This window comes from Octopus sinensis, linkage group LG6 (genome assembly GCF_006345805.1).
Source record: "Octopus sinensis linkage group LG6, ASM634580v1, whole genome shotgun sequence".
Classification (NCBI taxonomy): domain Eukaryota; kingdom Metazoa; phylum Mollusca; class Cephalopoda; order Octopoda; family Octopodidae; genus Octopus; species Octopus sinensis.
This window is the reverse complement of record NC_043002.1, coordinates 118,216,326-118,235,416: the sequence shown is the minus strand read 5'-3', so window position 1 is coordinate 118,235,416 and position 19,091 is coordinate 118,216,326. Positions and strand designations below refer to the sequence as shown.

The 19,091-nt window shown below is 32.7% G+C and overlaps 1 protein-coding gene across 8 annotated transcripts in view; it reads left to right on the top strand.

The window, feature by feature from the left end:
• LOC115212813 (rab11 family-interacting protein 4A-like) overlaps positions 1-19,091 on the top strand; it is a 114,924-nt gene that overhangs the window by 38,395 nt on the left and 57,438 nt on the right. For all 8 annotated transcript variants that reach the window (XM_036504297.1, XM_029781543.2, XM_036504295.1 and 5 more), the window contains exons 2-5: positions 2,328-2,427; positions 5,572-5,630; positions 13,848-14,047; positions 16,041-16,145. In XM_036504297.1, the coding sequence (XP_036360190.1) occupies positions 2,328-2,427; positions 5,572-5,630; positions 13,848-14,047; positions 16,041-16,145 (464 nt within the window). The remainder of the gene's footprint in view (positions 1-2,327; positions 2,428-5,571; positions 5,631-13,847; positions 14,048-16,040; positions 16,146-19,091) is intronic.

Below are 19,091 nucleotides of genomic sequence, written 5' to 3'. Positions count from 1 at the left end.
TGGTCAGAACTCCATTGGCAATCCCCTTCCCCTTCCTGCATTGCTGTGTTTCGATCTCTAATATCCAGCCCTGAGTCCCGAGATACAGTATCTAGAAATGTCAGTTTCCTGGAGAAAACACTTCCAGCAGGATGCCATAGGAGCAGGGATGAGATAACCTCTTTCTCTGCTTGATGGCAGTGGCCAAGCAGATGGTTCTGTTAAAACTTTCCATTTGTATTGAAGAAGCAAATGAGAGACAGAAAATGAAATAAGCTGAGTTGGTAAAGTTATACATAGCCAAGGTACCACACAGTGGGATCAAACTCAGAATAACATGGTTGGGAAACCAGCTTTAACCACACCATCATACCTGCACTTACTTTTACTGCCATCTTATTTAGTAAGTTTGTTTTTGATAATGAAGGAAAATGATTTTCTTGATACTTAAGAATTGTATCACCTCTATTGTTATGTCTGATGACACTTTATAAACAACATTTATTCTGAAACAAAGTTTTTAAAGCCTCCTGTTTTATATATGTTGACTAACATATTTCAGATGTGCAATCTTGCATTGAAATATCTATTTTGTCCGTCTCTAATGGGATATGCTTGTGACTTGATGTCTGTTATGACTAGATTGTATGGCCACCCAAAGCCAATTGTTGACTATTATGTTTATTGTAGACTAATTGTTTACAACTTATATACAGTTTTGTATAGACCTGTTAGTGGAAAAAGATCAATTTATAATTTATAGAGACTTTTTTTAGAGTGATTGGATGGCAAAGTGTATGGGTTTAGTAACTCTTGAGATTAGTAAACAAAATACAGGATGACTATGATGTTGATTGTCAAACATTTACATTGTATATTTACTACTTAGTCATTCCAAAATCAATGTCCAGAAAATAATATACATAGCCAATTAAAATTTTTTAGCTTTTATTTAATGTTTATGATGATTGGAAACTTAGAATATGCAATAATTTACCACTACCTGTAATGTTTTATATATATATATTTCTTCAATGAATACTGCTAATAATTATTATAACAGTTTCTAGGAATATATATTAGGAAAAGTCAGTCAAATAAGAGGCCCAGAAGTTGACACTCTTAAAAATCAGGATGATTTTTAACCTCTGTTGAAGTGTACTTCTTTTGAAAAGAACCTTAGAAATAGCATGAGCACATTTGTTCTGAAATGTTTGTATCTTCTGATGATTTGGGAATGATATTGAAGAATAGAGAGAATCATAAGTTTTAGTGCTGGAAACTACAGTGAAATAAACAAGAACTTGAGTCGAATTAAAGGTTAGGAATTTCTTTATTCCTTCTGCAAATCATAACTATAGGAGTAATTTACCATTTGGTTGATAATTATGTGTTAGCCCACTATAACAAGTTTGATTTATCTCTTGCAGGATAAATAGGTTTGTCTATAATCTTGAATTTATTAAGAAAGAAAATTCTTATTTCTGATGTTGCAACTTTTATCCTTTGTTCTTTGAGTAGCACATAAATCTATTTTCACTTTTTTAATTTAGTCAGAGATGTAAAATGACATGCAGATGCTTCTGTATGGCCACATATATTGAAACCATTTATATGTTGAAGTAAATTTGTATGTTGAAGAGTATAGGACACAGTTCTCTACTTATTATAGCTAATGATTCTGGCATAATTTAATTGGTAGTCTAAGTTTAGCATTTTAGATATGAAGTTGAGTGATATAAACAAGTGTTTGAGATGGAAATCTTCTAAAAGAACCAGATATGTCAGGCCTTAAAGATTTAATGACAATATTAAAAAGAATGGGAAAACATTTGAAAGAAGAATTTTGAAGAAATGAATTTTTATGCTGATAATTTAAAATTTCATTTTGTTTAGTGGTTACATGTACCCAGGGAAGTATTATTGTAGATTATTAATAGAATAACAAAATGTAATGCAAGTGTGATGGGTTTTTTTTTTTATTAATTAGGAATGTATTAAACTTATTGGTATCCTTGAAAGTGTATCTGTCTTTTTGTACATTTTTTTCTACAATGTTTCCCAATTTGGCATACAGCTTATGTTTGGAACAAAATAGCTTGTATATACATCCAGACCTTCCTAACTATGCATATCAACACTCTTTATCTGGTTCACTGTCAAACTGTTCTTTTTCTGTTTCAAATATTACAACATTATCAACATTTGAAATTAGTCAAGTCTTTTGAGACAATTGACATTGCTTCATTTACTCAGAATAATTTAAATAAATTAAATAATAATAATAATAATAATAATAATAAAGTATTTTTTCACTGAATTAGTATATACAAAATTATATTTTTCAGGAATTACATGGAATTATTCAATTCTTAGATCCTGAGAAAAAGGGCAAAATTAACTTTAGTGACTTCTGTCAAGGTGTACAACGGATATTATCATTACAAGGTAAGGGATTTTTGCAGCTTTTAATATTGGTTTATGATGTATTATTAAGCTCTTAATTACCATGGATATATTTATCATGGCTACCGAATAATTGTCACATATTATATTTACAGATAAATTCCTCTATTTACATAATATCAAGGTCTCTTTCTTTCTTTTGTTGTCTTACCTTTTTATCAACATATATATATATATATATATATAAGGCAAATCAAAAATAAAAGCAAAAACAACAAAAGTCAAAAGGACATACACAGTGAAAGTATTATGTTAACACTCAGTTCAAGATGGAAAAAGAGTGGAGAAGTAACATTTCAAGCATGGCTCTTCATCAGAAAGAGGAGAGATGAAAGGTCTGGAGAGAAGGAAAAAATTAGTCAAAGAAAAGCATGTGTGTATAATATATATAAGTGCAGGCATGGCTGTGTTACTAAGAAATTTGCTTCAGAACCACATGCTTAAAGTTTCAATACCACTGTGTGAATGCTGTTGGCTAACATTGACTTCATTCATCTTGGAATACAATCATCCTATTCTCTACAAGGAGTTATTTGAGCAACAGACTATTCTTCAGATGAAGATACACTTTCCTTCAGTTACCCTCCAAGAAAACATTCTTTTTATTCATTGCCTGAATGTTATACTCTATTGAGACTAGTGTCCCTTCTAATGGTGATTTCTTTCCTGTACTTCATACAATAAAACCTGAGCTAATTAAGTATTCTCCATGAAGCCCTTGTGGTCTGGCAGACAACTGATTGCATTAATAACATGCACATCAACACTATCATTATTATCATCATCATTTAATGTTCGTCTTCCATGCATGCATGGGCAGGATGGTTCACAGGAGTTGGCCAAGTAGAAAAACTACCCTAAGCTACTGTGCCTGTTTTGGCAGGGTTTTTATGACTGGATGCCCTTCCTAACACCAACCACTCTGCAGAGTGGACTCAGTGCTTTTTACAAGGCACTAACAAAGGCAAGGTTAGTTTTGGCATGATTTTTACAGCTGGATGCCCTTCCAAATGCCAACCACTTTACAATGTGAACAGAATGCTTTTAACATGGCACCAGCACTGGCCGCATCACCAAGTAACTCGCAAGACAAGGAATTGTGAGAGGGGCAGGAGCATTTGAGGAGGGGAACTTGTGTCAGAAGCGAAAAGATTAGTGACAGAGAGAAAGAGAGAAGAAAGAAAAAGTGAGAGGAAGAGAGAGAGAGATACAAGAAAGAGGAAAGAAACAGGTGTGCTGAGAGGAAAAACAAGAGGAGGAGGAGGAGAAAGAGAGAGAGAACCTGTTATGTTATTAAATATGTATTAGAATGACCACACACATCTTTAATTAATGATCATATGTGTGCTGCTGTATTTTGAAGCATTGAGAAGTACTGTTTAAAACTTGAATCGTTAAAATACCATTCAAGAGGCAGCTCTGTAATCAAACAATAAGTTCAGTACTTTCTTCAATGTTTTTCCTTTTTAATGAAATTATTGTATACAGTGCTCAGGTGCACCACAACTTGTCAGAGTACATGCAGTAATGTACAAATGTCTGGAAAGCGAACAATGCAGGAGTCAGATAGATGCTTGCGTGTGTATGGAGGGGAGAAAATCAGGTGTAGTGTTGGCGGGTCTCAGGAAGCATGGAAGTTTTGAAGGATGCAGTGCTCATCTGTGTTTGTCATCAGAATTCACAAATGATGTTAAATTTGCATTTGGTGAAATAAATGTTTGCAAAGGACAAACAGAAAAGAACTGGTGACTATTCAAGACAGAATATCATATGAAGAAAAATAAGCCAGTAATAAATCTCTACTTACTAGAACGACATATTAGCTCAGCCAATGGAAATCACATACACACACACACATTCTCTCTCTCTCTCTCTCTCTCTCACCTGCACTAAAGTTATCTGCATTAAAACTCCTCTACACCTTACTTCATTATACATCTTCAGAACCTGTTATGTTATTAAATATGTATTAGAATGACCACACACATCTTTAATTAATTTGTCGATATTAAAAACAATCATGAAACACAGAGGTTTATTGAACCATATATCTAGCAAAATATCAAGATATTAGTAAAGAACTAAAACTAAGAATAGCACCGCCCCACCACCACCTCCATCCCTGAAAACTGTAGCATATAGAAATTTGGTAAAACTACAACTGAAAAAAAAAAAAAAAATCCTCAAATAAAACCCTCTATATAGTAGTTTCAATATGAAATTATAAGTTACTGTGTAATATAAAGCAATTGTTAAAAACCTGTCAAAAGCTGCAGCAGAGAGGAAGAAGAAAATTTTAAGAAGGCCAATCGATATTTTGTGCAAATTTAGTTTCTCATGAGAGTTGTAAATATTTGAATGTTTATATATTGTTCAGATGTACAGTCCTCACAAAATGGACTATGTACACTTCTCTAATGCACGCATGATAACTGGATAGAGAAGAATGATAGGGATAAAACCATTTGATTATTATCTTTTTTTTAATATAAAATCAAAAGTAAGCATTGAAAAATAAACAAAGCTCCAATATTTTACTTTTGCCATTTGTCAAAAGTAAAGGAGCAATACATTACTGTACATATATAGCAAAAAAGATAACATAGAACAGTAGTATGTGAACAGTATATACCTTCCTACATTAAATAAACGTTGAATGTCTAGAAATTGTTAATATTGAATAACTAGTAATTGTTATTGTTCAGAAAATATATGGATAGACCCTTATTTAGAAATAAGTTAAAACACTACAAATCTACTGTTTAAATGTACATTGTTTTCCATATATTTTTGGAAGAACAAAACAACTTACACACACACACACACACACACACATGCACTCCTAAATACACATGTGTGCAAACAGAGAGAGAGAGAGAGAGAGCTAACTCACTATTGTGCACATACATGTACACAGTTGTGAGCTTGTCCTCTTTCTTCCTCCTCTCATACTAGGTAAATTTTATTGAAAATTTGAGAGGCTATATACCTCCAAACAAACTGAAGATAGAGCTGCTGTGTAATCTTTTACAAACTACAAAATGTTTACGTTATAATTTTATCAAATAATTTGGTAAATTTGTGTTTCAAGGATAAAGTTGAAGGTTTCATTTCTTATTCTTTTAGGTAACAATCTTATAAAAAGGAGTTGGTCAGATGTGTCTGATGATGAATTGAATTTTGAAGTAAGTTAAATTAAATAACAATTATCAAAATAATATTTCTAAAATTACTTAACCCTTTTACATTTAAACCAGCCTTATCCAGCCCAGATGTCGTACCTGTTTTATGTTCAAACTAGCCAGATCTGGCTGGTTTGAACATACAATATCATTCTAAAAATAAGCAATCACATCATCAAAATTGCAAAGCTATGAGATAATGCATGATTAATTCAAGACGATGCAAATAGGCATTTGACAGAGTAATCTGAATGCTAAAGAGTTAATGTTCTAGTCAAATAATAAAAGTACTTAAAATACTCGGTTACCATACTAATTTGTTTTTCATAACAGAAGAAGATATAACAGAGTGTTTATATTCTAGATGCTTAAGCTGTTCTGCTATTGAACTTCCTGCAGTTAACATCAAAGATATTAGTAGTACCTGTAAAATTGTTGATGATATACCATGAAATAATTGGTTAAAAGACTATATTTCCTTTTAAATATTAAGTCAGTGTTGCTTTTCCAATAGCTTTTAATTTGTGAATGATGATGATTGCAATGTACCATGGTCGATGCTTGAGCTTTTGTTAATTATGTAAATATATACAAATTCAGGTCTTGAACTCAATAACTATTTATTCTCCTTTTATCTTCTTTGAAACTAAATAATTTCAGCTATTAGAATCAGTAGTGGTTCAAGTTAAAACATTCTTCAAAAATCCTTTCTTATAATTTATGTTGGTGTCTCATGTTGATTTTGATTAGATGTATGATAAAATAAACAAAAACATTCCAACTTCTACCATCTCATTTTTTTTAGATACAGTGTATCTAGGGTTGTATTATGCAGTATGTGATTAAGGGAGATTTAGCTGCTATCTTTTGTAACTCGAGTGACCATGTTGAGGTTCCCTCTTTAGTGATGTTGTTAGGTAGATGGATATTATAAATGTAATTCTTCCAAAATAGATCTGGACTTTTGGAGAGGGAATTTATTTCTTCTGAGCTGCAATTGTGCACAATGCATTGCTAGTTTAGTTTCAGCATTGTTGACATTATAATTCTGTGTATCAAAAGTGTTTAGTTTTCCAATTCTTAACTTTTTTTCTATGTTTGTTGTTGGTTCATGTTGTGTTTTGTGTGCTGTTTTGTTTTTCTTTCATCCTCCTTACCAAATGGTCCCTGCACGGCTACACTCAAATGACTGAAAGCAATAAAAATAAACAAATATTTTTGTTGGAATATGAATCAAAAGAAAGCATATAAACATCTGCTAAATAGTCTGTTACTCAACTTTTGTATGGCTTACAGGTTGTTTTCTTAGTCTGAGTATTCAGACAAATCTAGATCCTACATAAGCACTGTGAAAATAGATTTGAATTATTTTGATTTTCATTGCATTATATAACTGGACTAATGTTATATAAAGAGAATTACTTCTGCTGCTATTAGTAGCATGTCATCTCAGTGAAGTCTAGCCTGAGGTTAAAGGACTATCAACTTTGCTGTTTATCAAGTTTGCCAAAGTAGATGGCAGTGAAGCTAATATTTAAGAAAAATATAGATTCAAACTGGACATTTTTGAATGCTTAGTTCCTATGGAAGTATGTAATGGAGAGAAAATTAAAAACATTTAATCCTAATGTACTAAATTTAGATAATAACTTCCTTTGTTATTTATATAATATTTATGTAAGATTCATTAATGTGCTATACATAAATATTTATTTCAAATGATTTCATTTATATTAGTTGACTTAGCAAAGACCAAATTTACGTAAGCAAGAAAACTGGCAGGGTTCTATTCTCCTCAAGCTAAGGACACACAAGGTGTAGAGAATCATAGGCAGTTTAACAGATTTAGTAGACTTTGTATGAGCTTATGTGCTGGAGCAATAAACACTAAAACACACACAGGAAATAGATATTATCAAATTGCCAATAAGATCCATCTGCTATCTGACATAATTAGCAGTGAAGGCGGATGCTCTGAGAGTATAATAGCCTGGCGAGAGAAAGTTCAGAGAGCTATTACCATTGTTGATAACAGAAGGCTTCTCTCTCAGGGTGAAAGTCAATCTGTATGATAGTTGCTTACAAACTAAAGACTAGAAAGAAATAAAGCAAGCATACTCTGCTAGATGTGCATTGTCAGTATGCGTGAATGATGGAGTACACGTGTGTTGGGAGAAAGACTGGACATAAGCGGAATCAGATGTGGTGTGCAAGAAAGAAGACTATGTGGTTATGTGGATGAGGTCAGCTGTATAAAGAAATGCAAATCATTTAATGTGGATGGAACCTGGGAAAGAAAACTACCTAGGAAGACATGAGATGAGGTAGGGAAGGCCAATTGTAAGACATTTGAGTCTCATGGAGTAGATTTTAATGACCAAGATGATTGGTAATATGCTATGCTCACCACTATGGTTCTAAAAGTATTAAGTATACATAAAACCGGGCTCTGCACCCTATTTGTTCCTGTCAAACCTTCCCCACCACTCTTTCATCCCACAATCACTCTATTATTCTGTTGTAATGAACTAAACATTCCATTTTACCTTCTCTGCCACAAGTTATCTCCCTAGAATCACTTCCTTTTAAACACCCATCCCTCGTCATCAACATTGTCACTCACCACTTTTATTTTCCACTGAGCACCCTTTCTGTACTAGTAGTTATATCTCCCTCTCCCCTGAGCTACAACCTCTTTGGCAGACATACTTCATTCTTAACACCATTTCAATTTCTGCTAACAGCCACCCTCATCATGCATTCACCTTTCACCTCTAATTCATTGACCACATCCCACCTTTGTTCACCACTCATATTCACCCTTACATAACTCTGACCTCCTCCATCTCTATCACTCAACATCTCTCTCTCTCTCTCTCTCTCCCCATGCTTATACATCTTTTATCCACCCACTCACCAAACCTGTAATCTTTTTCTTTCTTATCCTTACCCTGTCTACAGATTTATTCTGCTGCTCTTCACCCTTTCTGTACTTCTATTATCACCTTGGCAACATTTCCACCCTTGCTCACCATTTCTCCTCTAATCCCATTTCTAACCATCTCTCACTCTCCTCCCTCACTTGTAAACTTTACCCATCCACCTTTTCAGATCTTCTTTACCAGCTCTCTCTTTTATTCATCTTCTTGTACCTTAAGGGTATGCCCTGACACCTCATTACCACCATCTTTTACTTTCTTTCCAGCTCCATCCCACTTGCTACCACCTACCCTTTATATAATGCAAGGTAGCTATGATCCTCTTCGGCAAAAACAAAAAGTGCTACTTTTGATCCCTCTATTATACTTTAACCTCTCAGTACTTAGCATAATGCCCCCTTCCCTCTCTACTTACACTCAGTTGAAGAGTATTTCATAATTTTGTGAATCAAGATGGTGGCTTCACAAGTGCTGGTGCCATGAAAAACCATCTGGAACACTGTAAAATGGTTGATGTTAGGAAGGGCATCCAGCCAAAGGAACCATGCCAAAGCAGACATAAGAGCTCAGTGCAGTCCTCTCTTTTATCAGATCTGAAATTGTTGAATTCATGCCTGTACGGAAGATGTATCTTAAATGATGATGATGACGATAGTAGTGGCGATGGCAGCAGCAGTAGTAGCACACATATTCATATGTATACACAACATGTATTCCTACATTTACTTATGTCCCCAAATATAGTATGAAGTTGATTAATAATTGTGAAACAACAAATTCTTTTGGATTTTGTTTGTGACCAAGCAGAAGGCATTTTTCACTTTACTGAATTACAGTTTCCAGTTTACTGAGCTGGAAAGTAAGTCCTGGATATTTCTTTACGTATATATTTTTAAATATATTTCAAATGTAACAAATCCATAGAACTGGATAGAACTTAATCCAGTTATTTTGTCACCATAATTTTTTGTTGTATCAGAGGCAGGAGAATGACAGAGGTGAGGGGGGGGGATATAAAGCTGGCTATGAGGAATTAAACTATCTTGTTGGTTTTGTCTTTTTCTGTTTTTTTTATTTTCTTAATTCTACATTTCTTTATAAAATAAGCCCTTCTTGTATAATCCTTTCAATTATTTGTACAAGGCCTGAAATTTTGGAGGAGGGTGTTAGTTGATTATACCGACTTCAGTACTTGACTGGTTCTTATTTCATGAACCCTGAAAGGGTAAAAAGCAAAAGCATCCTCAGCGACATTTGAACTCAAGATGTAAACACACAAAATGCTGCTTCTGCAAGACACAAAATGCTGTCAGCACTTTTAGCATAATGTATTGAGTATGCCAGTTGTCATTCTCCCATTGGAAAATATACTTCTGCTTAACAAACTAACAGGTTGTTAGTTTTATATTTAAAAATACCTTTTATCAAGTTATTTTGAATCTGATTTTTTTTTTTTTATTATTTATTTGGTGTACTTGATATATTTAAATATACTGAAAATTTGTTTGAGAAAGAGCCTTTATTTTATAGTTTGTAGCCTTAAATAATGTCTTCATGTAGAAACTGATAAGCCTCGTGAATATAAATCATCAGTAATAGGATAGGATAGGAGACCCCCTTCGGTCATGAATGACCATGGGACTGCATCTAGAAAGTTACCCTCTGAGGCACAAGTCCAGACAATGTTGTTTGTGGAAGGCTAGCAGTTGCCCAGGCATACCAGCCTCCCCTCTCCATACCATTGATGTTATCCAAGGGAAAGGCAAAGGAACCGATACAGCTTGGCACCAGTGATGTCGCAACTCATTTCTACAGCTGAGTTAACTGGAGCAACGTGAAATAAAGTGTCTTGCTCAAGAACACACCACACAGCCTAGTCTGAGAATCAAACTCACAACCTCACGATCGTAAGCTCTATGCTCTAACCACTGAGCCATGCACTTTCACTCATCAGTAATATTTGGTTGTTTATTGATGAATTCTAATTAATATGACCTTTTGATGGATTATTTCTAATATCAAATTAGATTAGTTGATCAATCCCCAGTAAGTAAATAAGACACAAACTTTCAAATCAGTTGGATTACATCATCTAATGATTTTGTTTATAAGGAAGTTCACGTGTTAAAAGAAACTGAAACTGTGTTTGCTGCCATATTCGTTCAATGAATAGTTTATGAAAACCACTTCTTTTAATTGTTAATTAATTCATTACATTGAAGTGGAATTGGAAGAGTTACTTTGGATAAAAGATACACTTGCATTCACTCTGAATTTGCTCCGGAACTATCTAAATTTTGTTTGTAAAAATACATGGAGAAATAATCTGTGATTAAATATCGATTTATTGACTTCATTTTCTGGATTTTACGAAATTATTATTTGATAGTGCAATACAAATTTAATGAAACAATTTTCTTATGCACATTTTCTGAATGTTGCATCTATACTCAGGGAGAAGTATTTACTAATTGTCAAGACAGAAGATATTACATTTCAACTCAGAATGGAGTATATCATTAAATTATTCCAGAAATACACCGTTGCAACTGTTATTATTGCTATAGCCATGCAGTCAGTGGATATTCCAAAATGGAAAGAGATGTAATTCCAAATCATTGCAGCAGAACTTTTCACTTGTTCAAGAAAAGAATGATTTTTTCACTAATGAACTGATTGTAGTTGCACTCCCCCCCCCCCCCCCACTTTCTCTTTTCGATTTTCCTTTTTTCTTTATTTTTTAATGGCAATGTTCTTAACATTTTCAAACAGCTGTTCTTTCTTTTACTAATTGTAATTTGAACAAATGATTATATAATGTTAGATTTAGTCCTAAATGGCAAATAATTTCCTGTAAACTTAAGCACTAAAAATAATATTGCATTAACAACCCACTTTAAAAAAAATTTTGAAATTAATATGTATTTTGCTTTATTCTATTCTCATGTGTATTTTGAATGATTGTTAATACACCTATAATAATGTAAATACATTGGGAGTATCTTATGCTGATGTAATTGACATACAGTATATAGTTTTGTCTGAGGTGGAGAATTGATAGAGTCGTTAGAATGCTTGATAGAATGCCTTGTGGTATTCATTCTGGCCCTTTGCTCTCTGAATTAAAATCCCACCGAAGTCAACTTTGCTTTCATACTTTTAGTCCAGTGCTGGGAATGTTCTTCTTCTCCCACATCTTCCTATTGTGGCTGTAATTCAAAGGTCCAACCATGTGACATTGTGTTGCATTGATTTAACCCCAGAATTACATTACGGTTATGTGTGTGAGGAATCCCCTCCACTTACATCTTAATTCCATGATGAGCATTCAATTAATTGATCAATTGACTGCTCATCGTCAAATTCAAAAGGGAATCCACCTACCAGCAGTCTCTCTTTTGAGTTGTATTCTCAAATCCCACCAGGGTCAGCTTTGTCTTTCAACCTTGTTTGGGAATGATAAAATAAGTTTAAGAGAGAAATAAAGGCAATTGAAATCATACCATTGTATTGGTGTGATTTCAAATGGCGTCTATCCCTCTCTTATAAAAATGCAGCTGTGCTTAAGAAAGAATGCAGTATCCTGTTGTTATTTTGCATGATTTTGTTTAGGAAATTATTGTAAAGAATATTTTACTTTAGTATATTGTAGAAATGAAATTCAGTTGATTTTTTTTTTTTATTATTTATCTTCCAATAAACAAAATGCAAAACAATTCTGCTTAATGCAATACACATCAATTTCTTCCCTATACACTTCTATTGCAAATTATACCTAATGCGATAAAATATTCTTTTTAAATCTATATTGTTATGGTACATTCTGTGTTTGAGAAAAGCAAATCATTTCAACTAAAACCTGTATGAAAAACTAATGATTACTTTCATATATTTCAACAATAATTGACTCCTGGATTTTTACTGAGGTTTAGATTTTTTGACAAATTTTTCGAAATAATCAGTCAGTTATAATTTATATGAAAGTTGAATCACTAGTTAATTAATTCCAGTGAAATATAATTCATTTTTTTTTTTGTAAGTGAATAAATCATCAAATGAAGTAGAGGTGTTTATAACTTTTCATAGTTCAATACCTATATATTCATAATTTTTATATATTGATGATTTGAAACATTTCTAAAATGTTCGCGATACAGGTTTTAGTTACATTATGATTAATTACTTAAAAAAGACATGGTTTTAAATATTAATCTGCATTAGTAATTTCAAAGCTAATAGATACAAATTTATTTTTACTTCTCTCAGAAGAAAGCAAAATGCATGATTATTTTCCTGAATGTCTAGTTTTGCTTTTGTTTTTTTCTTTATAGGTAATGATATATGTTAACAGTGAACTTCTAGAAATATTTTGTGTAGAATTGTGATGATATTTTTAAAATTAAAAATTGAGATTTTTGGGGTTTTTTTAATGCATAAAACTGTTAGAGAATAAAGAAAGTTATGGAGAATATTTGTCTTGTGTTTAATAATTTCATGATTTTTCTTGTACATTTGATTTGTCTTCACTGGAGTGGTTTTCTTTCTTCCTTGTTGGATACCAATATAATCTAATTTCAAAAGAAATTATGGAGCAAGCATTCTCCTGTGACAAGAAATTATTGGGAGACCAGATCAGTGACATGCTCCTGATTCTGGGGAGTGGAAAGTGAAACCACATTTTTGATTTGATTTTAACTCTGAACTGAAAGTCACTAAACTGCTTATCTGTTTCTGAGTTAGTTTATCACTAACAAATAAGATGTTCAAAATGGGAAAACCACTTGCTATACATGATTTTAAAAAAATTGTTAGTGTTGATACTGTCAAAATGACCACTTCTTGCAAAGCAAGGAATGTTCTGCAAGGAAGTTGTGCAGATAGAACTCTAAAAATGTTAGTCATGGCAGTGAATTATAAACATTAGTCAATTGTATTCTTAAATCATCTGATACATTTTGCTGATCTTTGATTACCTATGTCATAATTTCTGTTGCATGTAAATAAAACTTTATTCTCACCCAGTTATTAGTAATAAAGAGTACATATATTTATCTATGGTTTTACTGTTAAATTAAACTGTTTTTTTTTTTTATATATATTTATGTGAGGTGAGTAGTTTAGTTTCTGAAAAGGTTTAAAAAATTAACATCTTAATACAGCTGAAATTTTGTTAATTATTATATTGTTTTCTATATATTTTATTTTTAAAGCAAAAAAAGCAATTTTGAGAATGAAATATATTTCCATAATTTTAGGATTATAAAAATATTTTACATTTTAGAAAAACGCTGAATCTTCAGAGACCAGTACAAATACTTATGCTGAATATGATATCAATACAGATGAAGATGCATGCACTTCACTGAATACTGAATTTTTTCCAACTCCTGTTGGCAGTTTTGATGTACAATTACAAGTGGCTTCAGAAGATGACAGAGATAGTTTTATCAGCGGCCGATCATCTGAAGTAACTGAAAATAGGTAAATGAATTCTGATTATTTTTTCTCTTTTAAATGTTATGAACTTTTGAGTATCACTTGTTTACATTTGAATTCAATTCTGTTATGCAAGTAATTTTAAATTATTTTTCATATCTAAGTTTTTGAGTGTTGAAGGGAATGGACTTAATGCTGATGGCCATTACCAGTTGTGATGCACATTATATTAATGAACATCGTTTTTCCTCCCTGTCTTTTCATGCTGGCATAGAAGGACAATTATAAAGCTCCTGCCCCTTGCTAACATGAGTTGGGACTCTCTCAGGGAGTTTTTAACAGCTAAATGCACTTCCTAATACTAACTGATTTAATCTGCTCTTATGATATACTGGGGTATGGTGTGCTTATTCTAAATAACCAGGGTGAACACTACTGAATTTGGAGTACAGAACTAGAAAGCAAAACTTCTGCTTAACCTGTTAGTTGTATTTACAGGTATAACTGCTTTATCAGTGACGATTTTGATTATTGTCAGTAGGATTATTTTTAAGAAGATATCTTTAGCAACTCTAAGTTGTTTACAGCTATCCATACCATGACAAAGTACACTGTAGACATTTTAAAAGCTATCTTGGGTGCCTTTAGTGAAGTTTGCTCTATTGTAAGTGTTTTCACCAGGTCTCTAGTCTGAGGATAATCTGTGGGTTGAGGTATCTTCCGTTTTCTCTTTCAGTCTCAGAGACACTACTAAAGTCTAATGTCTGCTATCTTTCCCTCTTATTAAATCATACGATTTTGTTTTCTTTTGTAGAAAGAGTAGTTTTAGATTGTGAACCAATATATAACAGGTACTTATTTTGTCAGATTTATTAGGAAAGAAGATAAAACCAATCGTTATCAAATAATTCATTCCTCTCTGTTGTGAACTGCCACTGAACAGACCTGTGATCAAGGGCGTTCCAACTGTGATCTCATCTTTTTTTTTCTTTTTTTTTTCTCAGCTCTGAATCTTAGAATTCATTATCCAGTGTGTCTATAATAGGATGTAATTTGAGGAAAATGTGACTGCTATTTCAAGTGGGTCATGCAACCATTTATAGGCTCCTCCTCTTTGGTTCATTTCTTAAGTGTTTGTGTATTTAGTGAAGTGCTGATGAAGAATCCAAATTTATCTTAAAATATATTAGTGTTATACAAAATTTGGAATAGCAAAAATGTTGGATGTTCACTTTTGAGCATTAGCATACATACGACCTCTAGTTTCAACTGCGCATTAACGTGTAGTACATCAATGAGAATTAAACCTGACTGCAAACTCTCTGCTGTATTACAATACTTGCTACAATAACGATTACACTATTTTTGACTACACAATTGTTGGAGTGGATACAGTCTATTAAATCAACACCATTTCTTGATTGGTGCTTATTTCATAAACCTGAGAGGAAGGGAAGTTAGAATGCACTCTGGCAGGAATTGAACTCAGAATGGATGTAACTAAATATTGCAAAGTATTTTGTCCAGTGCTAGCAATTCTGCCAATTGTAATATTCATAAGAATTTAGTTATTTTACACGATTTACATAACTTGATAAAAAAGTTTAGTAATATTGTAATTATATTTCCAAAGTTTTGTATAATCCATTATGAGACAAGTTCTAGCTTGGATAAGTTGTTCAAATAGTGAACTGATTTATTTTCAGTAGTTGATGACAAAAGCTGTTATTGATCTTTTATTTGTGCATAATTGTTTTTTTCCTAAGACATCTATTAATCAGGTTGTTAGATTTTATGTATTTCTTCTGATATCGAGAAGAAAGAAAAAAAAATGCTGTCAGAAGTTTTATGCAACATGAACTAGTAACTTATTGAAATGATCAATATGGCAGTAATTTATTGTATCATGAGATCAAATTTGATAATACTGTTATTTATAAATTGGTTGAATATTGTATTACAGAATACCAAATTAAATTAGGATTTTAATGAAGGCTAAATTCAAATTTTGATGCAATTCTTTTAATGTATATTTTAGTCGTCATGACATAACTGATGAGGATAACTATGAAGATTTTGGTGAAGGAGAAGAGTTAGAGTCTCAATCAGAAGCCGACATCCCATCTCACACTAGAGGACATATGTAAGAATTTGAATTTACCATTTTGATTTTCATTTTGAATTAATATGGATTTTTAATACAGAATAACATAAAACTCAATTGAAATCTTTTGATATGAGAAGCTAGAATGTTTATTCTTCACTCTTTGCTTACAGAATGGTCACATAGTGTAGACTAATTTAAAATAAGTAGGAATTTAATTTACTTCATAGGAATCCTAATAGTATATTCAATCACTCCTGTAAAATTTAGTTTTCTTTTTCCAGAATAATTTGCTTTTGAAGAAGTAATGATAAAGGTGACATGCAGTAGACTAAAAATACTGTGCACACCACTTCAATTTATTTCCTTCCAGCGAGTTAATGCTTATGTCTGCTAAATTTGGCATAGCTGTCAATAAATTTTCATTCTCTACATTTTTTTTGTTTTCTCTTTATTTATTCTATTTTCTTTTTTTCTTTTCCACAATGTTAATATTAATTTATTCGTAGCAAAGAGTTTCATAGAAAGTGTGTATGTGTGTGTATATGTCCATGCTTGTGTGGGTTGAAGGAGCTTCCTCTCACACTGCATCATACCATTTGTTATTTTTTGTCATCTCCTTTATAAGGCTCAGTCTCTTGAGGTCAGTTTTCACCACCACTTCTCATGGCTTCACCAGCTTTCTTTTCTGCAAACTCCTTCCACTTGGATATCTTCTTTATTCAACTGTCTTTATACACTATATACATCACATCCATATCAGCTCTGTCTGCTCTCATACATACATCAGATTCCTAGTTTTTCACCTCAGCTTAATTTTGTTCCATTGCTCATGCACACCAATATTAAACAACCAGTAGAGCATGCTTATATCATTTCTTTGCAGCCCTTGTATATCCTCAGTTAAGTGCCCCTTTTCTGATATCTTGTGATATCATGATTGGCTTGTGAGAGCTGTACAAGCCATGTATAGGGGTGTTGTGAGCAATGAGCTTAATGATTAATTTAGCATGCTGGTAGTTCATAAGCTCAGTTCTAGCTATCTCCTATATGATAATTCTTTTATAACAGACTGTAAAAATTTGGAACAGGATTTTTAGAAATAGAAACAGAAAATTATATTGAAGGGCTTTAAAGTAAGAACAAAAATCTTTTAGTAAGTTCAATGGAAGACAGGACCTGATACAATAAAAGGAATTACTATACTCAATATTGAGAGAATTTGAGTAATAATGTTTTTCAAATGTCCAGATGCCCCCCCCCCCCTTATAATAATTGATAACTTTTGTTTCTTAAAGGATCAAATTAGCCAGCAGGTTGGCCATTCAGAAAATGTAGCCAGAATAAGAACAAGGCAAAAGAAATTAAGGAAGCTATTACCTATGCTGGCAACAAAAGGTTTCTCCCTCAAAGTTTGTGTGCAAAATGCAAAGCTTCATAAGTGAAACTTGAGTATTGAATACAGAAGACTTGTAAAAACTTGAAAGAAATGAAATAGGCATGCTTTGCTGAGTATCTGATATCAGTGTGCATGAACTTTAGAGTACAAATTATCTGAGAAAAAAACTGAGTACAAGAAAAAATAGTGTGTGCTTGAGACTGTACTTGTACAAACATGCATGTATAGAGTGACAGGTGTGTAAGGAGAGTGCAGAAAGCTGAAAGTCCATGAAATCTGTGGAAAAGTGAGACCCAAGAAGACTTGGGATGAAGTGTTGAAGACTGATCCCATGAAGGAGATGGTAAAAGACTATGTCAGTTTATGGTATGCAGTGCTGAAGAAAACAGAACCACCCATGCAAGCTTGACATAGAGTTGTGTTGAAATAGAGTTGGAAATGAATTAATGGAAACTAGGATATATCTATCTATCTATCTATCTATATATATATATATATATATATACATATATATTCATCTCTGCTTTTAGGTTTTCACTTATTAGTATCTTCTAAGTCACTATTTGCTGTCTTTCTTGCTTAACCAATACCTTTCTCATCTCTCTGTCACTACTTCTATTCACTGTACCATGTACCACCTGTGAAGATAGAGAAAATGTTTGATCTGTTCACACTCAATAATTCCCTCTCCTACCACCACCTGTACTATGCTATTCTTCTCTTCTTCCTAATTATGACATTTGATTAAGGAAACATTGCAGCAGAGCCTTTAGCTCCAGGTACAACCCACCACCTCAAATCACTTTAGTTGTGACAGCAGGTAAGTTACCAATGTATAGAAGGAAGGTAGTAAGAACAAAATCAAATTCTGTAGACTTCCAGATTTGATAGGATGAGAGTCAGAAAGAGCTCCATCAGCAAGCATAGCAATAGTGTACTCTGACAGAAAGCTAAGAGACAAGTGGGGCTCATAGACAGGAAGTTTTGATAGGATATTTGCATGTCAGACACAGCTGAAAGTTTTGATGTTCAGAACAATGCTTTCACCAAATTCATTGGAGGAAAGAGCCTACTGATGGATAACATAGGAGAATGGGTCACCAGTGAGAGAGTTTCTACAAAGCTGCACAAACTGCCAGAAATAGCAAACAAACCCTCATATTACACTCCAATAAGAAAAGAATATGTTAGATAATTTGGGTCTGAATAGTCTGCACTTCATAGGCTAACTTGAGGATGAACAAAAACAACAAAGGAACATTTTGAAATTATAGGTAAAATTCTATTCTACTGAAACTGATATGGTATGAAAAAATTCATTATAATGAGTTTGTTAAATGAAAAAAAAGCAAAATGTAACAATGCTTCATTCTTTGCACATTTCCTACATATGTAAATTTCAACATTTAGCTCAGCAAAGAATTAGAATGTATTCAAGTTACCAAACTTTAATGAAAAAAAAAATATTAACCATCCTGTCTCATTTCAATGGATCAGAATTTTTTCAGATTTTGCAACCATAACCATAACTAAGAACAAAAGCATTCCAGTCATAACTGACCAGTCTTTTTTTTTTTAATCAAGAG